Raw genomic sequence first — 7,750 nt, 5'->3', positions numbered from 1 at the left:
ACAGCTTTGTCGTCAAGAATTCCCTCTTCCTTGGAGGCACCTTCTTCGCCTTCTCCATCCCCAGAACCACTCACAGCATCCTCGTCATCGGAAGAGACAAGAAACTTGGCATCAATTTCCCATGCCCTTGCTTCGGCTATCTCTTTGGCAAGGTTGAACCCTCGGGCGTGGATTTCTTCGAGAGTCTCCCTCCGAGCTTGGCACTTGGCCAAATCATTGTTCTATTTTTCCTGGTCAGAGGCCTCCCTCAGATCCTCTTGAAAATCCTTGGCATCTCTTAAGTACACGGCAATGGACTTGTCAGCCGCGGCCTTCGTCTTCTCGACTTCAGCCTTGGCCTGTTCAGATTCGGCCCGGGCTCTAGCAAGCTCTGCCTCTAACTCTTCGATTTTTTTGGCCTGTTCCAGGCCTTTCACTTTAAGGCCCTGGAGTTGAGTTTCAACTGAGGTCAGTTGGGATATGACAGTTTCCTTATCGGCAGCAAGCTGATCCATGTTCTCTTTCCACTTATGGCAGTCAGCCCTAACTTGATCAACCTCGCACCGAAGCTGCCCGATCATCTCCAACTTCTGCTGCAGTTGAGACATAAAAGTATTAGCCTCCGAAGTAAGGCTAGGAAGGCCATACTCTGTTAAAATCACAGTTACCTGCTCATCTAGCTCGGTCTCGTTTTTCCGAGCTTTGGCCAATTCAGCCCGAAGGACCTTAAGCTCTTCCTCCTTTTGATCATAGAGGAAACTCAGGGCCTTCTCTTCAATTGAAACCTTCCTAAGCTCGGCCTCACATTGGCTCAACTCGTCTCTAAACTTGACGATGACCTATGCGTGAAATAAAGATATGTTGGACAAAGGAAAAGAAAGAAAAATTGCAACAATAAAAGCTCATATTTACCCGAGAGAGGAGATGTTGAGCCTCTTCAAAGAGGGTGGATGCATCGTTAAGGTCAGCGGTATCATCGACCCCAGCAAAGCAACTCTGAAAGGGATCTTCTTCGAGGACCTTGCTCGGATCGGGCATGCGCAGAGAGTTAGCTTCTTCGATTGCCTCCTCGGAATAAGTTGGCAAACAAAGGGATTGACCTGTTGTCATGGACACGATCTCTTTACTCGGGGCATTCTCATTAGCTTCGAGGGTTTTTGCACTCGCCCCCTCCGGTATATTTGTTGAAGGAGAAGGAACGATCTCAACCTCCGAGAACGTGGGGGCCTTGCCCGAGTCTTTTTTTGGGTTTCCCTCACCTCGGGATGAGGACTCTAGTTTCGAGGGCTTGGCGGTCTCGACTGTTTCCTGGTTCGCGGCACCAGAGTTGACTCTTCACAATCATTTTTTTCGTCATCTGGGGAATCGTGGGCCGAATCTGCGTCCACATGAGTGAATCTCTTCTGCAGCCTTCGAGCATGGGCTTTCTTATCTTGAGGGTCTTCAGGCTTTGAAACCCTCTTTCCTTTGTTGTTTTTCCCCGATTTCGGGATCGGGGACTCGGTTTCTTCCTGGACGGGGCTGGCCTCATTTTAGAGACATCTCTTATGCCTGCACAAATAAGCTTGAGTCAGGTGGCATCACTAATAAGAGAAAATATATCAAAATCTGGAAGGAGAACTTACCATGATGTTTGGCCTCCCAAGTCACGCCATTTGCGCTAATCATACGAGGAGGTCGCAACCAATTTCCTGTCCCAGTCCTCGAGGTCAGGGATAGCATGTGGCATCCAAGCATCAGCTACATGAAAGGGTGAAGGCATCACACAATGCGAGAACAAAACACAAGGGAATACCGAAAAAGAATTTTTTACTTACGTCGGAAGTTCCATATTTCAGGGAACGTCATTTTTTCCTCGGAAATGATGTTCGAGGTCTTCACTCGGATGAATCAACTCATCCAACCTCGGTCTTTGGTCTCTTCATTACTAGCAAAGAAGGCTTCTCGGATCGACGTTGGAGTTTGATCAGTCTGCGAAATAGCAGAGGCCGATACAATCTGATGAGGTGATAGAGGGTAAACTCCAGCCCCTCGACCTTGCTAGAAAAATAGCGCAGCATCATCACGATGCACCAAAAGGAAGGGTGGATCATTCATAGGGTGACCTCGTACCTTTTACAAAAATCAATCACCACTGGATCGAGGGGACCCAGTGTGAAAGGGTAAGTGTAAACACTTAAAAATCCCTCCACAAGAGTTGTGATGCTCTCCTTGGGAGTCGGGATCTGTATGGTCACCTCGTCCCCCCCAACCACACTCCTTACTCAGAGCCTCGAGATGCTTCTCCTTTATCGAACAGATATACCTCGATGCATGTTCACATTGGCCAGGTACTGCAGGTGGGTTCTCGACATGGAAGTCCTTCTTTAAAACGCAAGTAACTGGAACAATCTCATAGAGGGATGGCGCCTTATCGCCGACCGGTCGGGAAGTAGAAGAAGACGATGTCTTTTCCTTTTGAGGGACTTTTTGAGAAGTTTTTGCCATGATTTTGGGTTACAAAAAGGCGGAGAGGCTTGGTTGTTTCCGGCACTAAGAAGACGGTAGAAGCAGATAATAAAAGGGAACAGATCAAGAGAGAGAAGTATGGAGGGGGTTCTGAGATGCTTAAAAATTGAATTAAAGCTTTCTCAAAGGTAAGACCTTATATTTATAGATGGTCAGCGATGGTTCAACGATGCTAGTGGCCAACCAATACTGGCGTGCATTTGATATTTTGGGGAAGTGAACCGACGGGATGTTTCCATCACTTCGAGCACCTATGTCACGAGAGTGAAATCATCATTATAAACTCCGGAGGATCAAGGTTCAAATCATTTCTTATCATTTTATTCTAAGAAATGTGGGGACTATCTATATACGGTCAAAATCACATGCCTCCGATTTGTAGGCTCGAAGGTCCGTTCTAAGACCAAGTCCGGGCGAGGATGAGATTTCGAGACCTATGGACCATATTCGAGCTCAAAGACAGAATGCAATGCTCGGAGATAGGAGTTAGAGGAATATCAAGGCCAAGTATGCTCGACCCCGGAATAGTACCGTTATGAATTTATAACAGAATGAGCTGGATTCCTGCCATGTCCCCAAGATCATGGCGCAAATCCCGGAGTAGGATTGTACGATTCCGTACTAGGTGGTTAGATAGTTGTACCAAGAATATTCTTTATTGTAAATAGAAATATTTCTTATTTAGGGTTCCCATATTATATAAAGGGGACCCCAATCATTTGTAGGATCATCTAATCATTGAGTAAAGAAGACATTCTTTACTTTTTGCCTACTTTTCATCAAAATCATCTTTTAGCTCTACTGTTCTTACTTACGTTTCTTGCTTAATTTTTCTTATTGTTCTAAGTCCACCTCGAGGTCACTAAGCTCGAGGCCACTACTGTGGAATAACATTGGTTTGATTCACTTCTATCTTCATTTCTACTCCATATTTCTTGATTATCAATTGGTATTAAACTAAATCACATATCTTTAAAACCACTAATCAAATTTAATTATTACTCATATTTTTGAGGTAAACACAACGCATGATAGTAAAGAACGAATAAAGAATCGAGTAGGCATATTGCGCAGTATCTAGTAAAATGCACATATTTTTTTGCTCAAACTCTATTTGGGCTCCAAAATATATGATTGGAAAGCTAATTCAAAGGGCTACAACTTTTATGTTTTACGTTTTCCAAATTTCCAAATAGTCCGCGGTCAGATCCGCGGCTGTGGACGTCCTGACCTGGAAAAATGTCCTTTTTCATGTAGGAGAAGGTATACTTATTTGGGCCCGACCTTACTTGGTATATATACATGGGAAAATAGTATTTTAAGCACCCTTGACATACTTTTTATATAACTTAGACCTAAGGAGGCTAAGGAGACCGGATTCGACCTAAGGAGGCAAGAACACACTAGGAGCAAGGCCGAGAATTATTCTACAAGTTTCTCACTTCCTTCTTCCTATTTCTGTTATTGGTTATGAATTTTAGTATTGTAGTTTTGCATACTATTATGAATAGATAATTTATTATCTAGGGTTTTGATGGAACCTTTTGGATGATGAATTCTTGTTATGTTTTTTTATAAATGAGCCATTGGATTTCTCTACTTGTTCAACTACGTGTTTGTTGCTATTGATTGAATGGCCATCAATTAACTGTGCCTATTTAGTGTGTACTTCTCGAGAGAGAGTATATATTTTGGTAGTTGTTGAACAACATCACTTCTAACGTATGTGAGAGATCAATACGAAGGGTTTAAAGGCGGGATTAGAGATAACAAAGTCTTGACGTGGTCATAGTGAGAGGTTAGATGAAGCCAACTGCATAGTTCGAGAGAATATGTCTAGTAAATTGTTGTAGTTGCTCGAGAGAGAATTATGACACCTAAAATGCTCACGATCAGTAGAGAATACATAGACGAAATTGTAGGGAATATAGCGGGAAGAATTCCGACAATTGGGGAAATCATAACTCTAGACCTCCTTAATTAAATCTCCAACCCTTTGTCTCGTTAGTTGATAATTTTACCGCTTTCTAGTATTTGCTAGTTAATTAGTTAGAAATATAAATCTCAATCTTTATAATTTAGAAAATTGTTCAAACTTGTGTTTCTTAGCAATATTAAACAGCTATACCTAAGCCTTAGTTCTCTGTGGGATTCGACTCCGAACTTTCAGACCGGATTATATTTGCAGCGACCGCTTATCCTTTTTAGGACTAGAATTGGGCGTGATCAAATTTTGGTGCCGTTTCCGGGGAACTAAGGGGGTAGTTTTAGCTGTATATATTGCTAGGTTTCGAGTTTGAACTTTTTTTTGCTTTGTTTTTTTATTTTATTATAACTGTTGTTTACCTTGAAAATGGTAACAACAATTAAATTTGTAAATGGGATTCTAAAAATACATGATCTATTTTTATGCTAGTTGTTAGAGCAGATGATGCTAGGAATATGAAGTTTAATGATGAAATGCAAGCTAAAACGAGGCAATAATCAGACCGAGGGTGTTACTGCCCTGGCTTCGGACTGGTCGATGGAGGACCTCGGGGTCGATACCTAGGCTCGATCTCGAGCTATCAGGGGTAGTCGGGAATGGGATAACGGTTAAGATACGATTAATCAAGGCTCTTTATGGCCAAGGCCAAGGAATAGACGAAGAACAAGTAAGAAAGCTATAAATGCTAAAGTGGCCTCGAGCCAGAGAGAACGAGCAAGTTATAAAGAAGAGAGAGAGATATTATTAATCTTGTGGAGAAATAGTTGGAGCAACCTCAGCCCTTTACAAGGTAGTGCGGGTTCCATTTATATAGGAGGGGAACCCGGCTATAGTACATGGGCATTAATTGAAAAGCATGTAGACGTGACGGCTAGATGCGACGCTTCGACATAGGTTCTAGATAGGCTGACCCTGTCAGACTTAGCTGTGTGCCTAGGGAACTTCCCCTTTTGTTCTAGCCTCATCCTCTGTCTTCTTCGAATCGGGCCCCGACGAGCCCCGGGGGAGGGAACTCGGTCATGACTTCATATCCTCGGGGTCTCGAGGCATTCTTCCGAAGTGGCTTGATAGCGATAAATGAAGTCCTCTGATTTCGTCGCATAGAGATAGTCTCCGCGTTTCCCAGAACGAAGCGATGACAAATGATTCTGACAATTGACCACACGAGCTTCTTATGGTGACGTCACACCAATGATGCAACCTATGGCGCAAGCTTTTGTGGCAACTGGGGTGACCCACAGACTTGTGCATTTTGACATCATTTAACGTGTTGCCGATTCCCGTTCTCCAAGGTGAGTGTCAATTCGGTTTTTCAATAACGTAGTAATTGCATCCGCCGTTCAATCTTCCAAAGCCTCGATGATTATGTTGCTACCCCCTATAAATGGGGGTGCTTTGGCATTGATTTTTCTATCCCAGTACCTCTGTTGGTTCATTTGCCCATTTCTTCTTATCATCTTCCTCCATCCTTGACATCATGTTCGAGTCTCATGGCCTCAAGGCCGTTCGGTAGAGCTCCCGCAGGCTGTGTTGTGGTCTGTTGCCGGAGCTTTCCTTTGTCAAGCATGATCATGTTGTCCTGTCATTGTTGTGGACGTTGTTACATTTGTTGCTGTTTGCTCGAGATGATGACATACGAGGGTCAACTTTCCTTGCTCACGAAAAGCTCTTCGGATTACATACCGCTGCTCAAAAGGGGGCTCGGATTATACACCACTGCTCACCTTCATACCCCGGCTCGACGTGGTGCTCTGCACCAAGCTGGGGGCTTGCATGGCTTGATGTTCCGAGAAGTGGACTCTAAGTAGTCGTGCAAGCAGGACTGAGGCTTGTTCGGTCCACTATCTCTCCGAGGTTCTCTTGGCCAGCGAGGGTCCTCGAGCTATGGTGTTTTTTCATCCTCCCTACTTCTCGCCCTATCCCTTGGGGATATCAGTGTGGAAGGCCGGGATGAGGCTTCTAAGGATGTGCGTCCGGAGGCACCCGTTATAGGAGGCGAGCCTTCGAAGGTAGACCGGTCTCTAGGCTTTTACTTTGCATGTGCATCCTTCTGTTTCCTCCCTTTTTGGTGTAGAGATCCTCTGTAGGCCTTTGTAATTGTATGTAAGGACCCCTTGAGGGTTGTTGTACATGGATTTTTATGAATATGAATATACTTCCTTGACTTCTGTTTTCGATTCTTGCCTTATTATTGCACGCTCTTGAGCCCTTCAAGGTCTTCGAATGTTTTCCTTTGTTGTTAACCGCTGATATCTATCTCGGATGCGAGCGTTCTTTCCAATCCTCTGCTGATTGACATGGCTGTTTTTAGAGCCCCTCGTCATACCTCGGACCAAGCCTGAATTGATCCGATAGGTTCAGGTTGTCGGGCCTTCTTAGTTGCACGGAGATAGTACGCTGAGTTTTGGAGCTTCTGAGAGTGGTAACCTGAGCGAAGGTCAGCTTTGGGTACCTGGGGGTCTTTTTTGAACTTGATGCAAATAGCTTTTTAAAGCATAAGGGTAGACTGTTGAGGGGTTGCCTGTACTCAGGCACTGCCTCGAGCCTTCCTGGAGTCTTCGTAATCGGAGCTTCGCGTGCTTAGTTTTCTTTTTAGAAAAGGAAACCATGAGATCAGGTACCGCCTTGAGTTGAGTGATGGCGTTGAACGCTTCCCGAAGCCTGACTTCTTTTTTAGCGAAGACCCTTAGGGTCAGATGTTGCCTCGAAATTGGAGACAGTACTGTTGACTTCTTGAGGCCTGGCTTCTCATCGATGGATGCCTCTGGGTCGGGTATCACCTCATTGATCTGTATCAAAGCCGTTGGCTTCCTGGGGATCGCTATGGATAGGTGAATCGTCGTTGTTTCCGACATATATGTGGGGTGACTTTGGCTTCTTCAAAATGCCTCACTATTTTAGATAGCCACCCTTCCGCCTTGGCGTAGGGTTCTTTATTTCCTCAGGTGCAAAAAAGCATTGGCGCACGTTCTTGCTTTAGTCTGTCAATCCTACCATAGCCATAGCAACTACTTCGGGGCCGGGCCGGCAAAGAGTTGGGAGTGTTACTCCCGGTGCTCAAGATCTGTGGGAGTTCGCTCTGAAGACCGTGTCTTTGATAAAAGATGAGCATCTGGAGATAGTGAGGAGATGATGCGGATGGATCGAGGGGGTAATGCTACAGGTGCTTTCCCCGTATGAGAGTATTACGGATTCTGCTGATGGATTTTTGAGCATATACCTATCCTTTCGCATTTGGCCCCCTTGATAGGGTCGTGCTTGATTTTTGCTTGAAGT

General features: G+C 44.6%; 1 protein-coding gene across 1 annotated transcript; it reads right to left on the bottom strand.

Moving 5' to 3' along the window:
* Window positions 1-221: 221 nt before the first annotated feature.
* On the bottom strand, window positions 222-1,089 carry LOC138881804 (uncharacterized). The gene is made up of 2 exons (XM_070162081.1): window positions 892-1,089; window positions 222-818 (listed from the first exon to the last, which is right to left on the bottom strand). The coding sequence occupies exons 1-2, from the start codon at window positions 1,087-1,089 to the stop codon at window positions 222-224; spliced, it is 795 nt and encodes a 264-aa protein (XP_070018182.1).
* Window positions 1,090-7,750: the final 6,661 nt, after the last annotated feature.

The sequence above is a fragment of the Nicotiana sylvestris genome, chromosome 11, assembly GCF_000393655.2.
Source record: "Nicotiana sylvestris chromosome 11, ASM39365v2, whole genome shotgun sequence".
NCBI lineage: Eukaryota > Viridiplantae > Streptophyta > Magnoliopsida > Solanales > Solanaceae > Nicotiana > Nicotiana sylvestris.
This window is presented reverse-complemented; position numbering and strand designations above follow the sequence as displayed.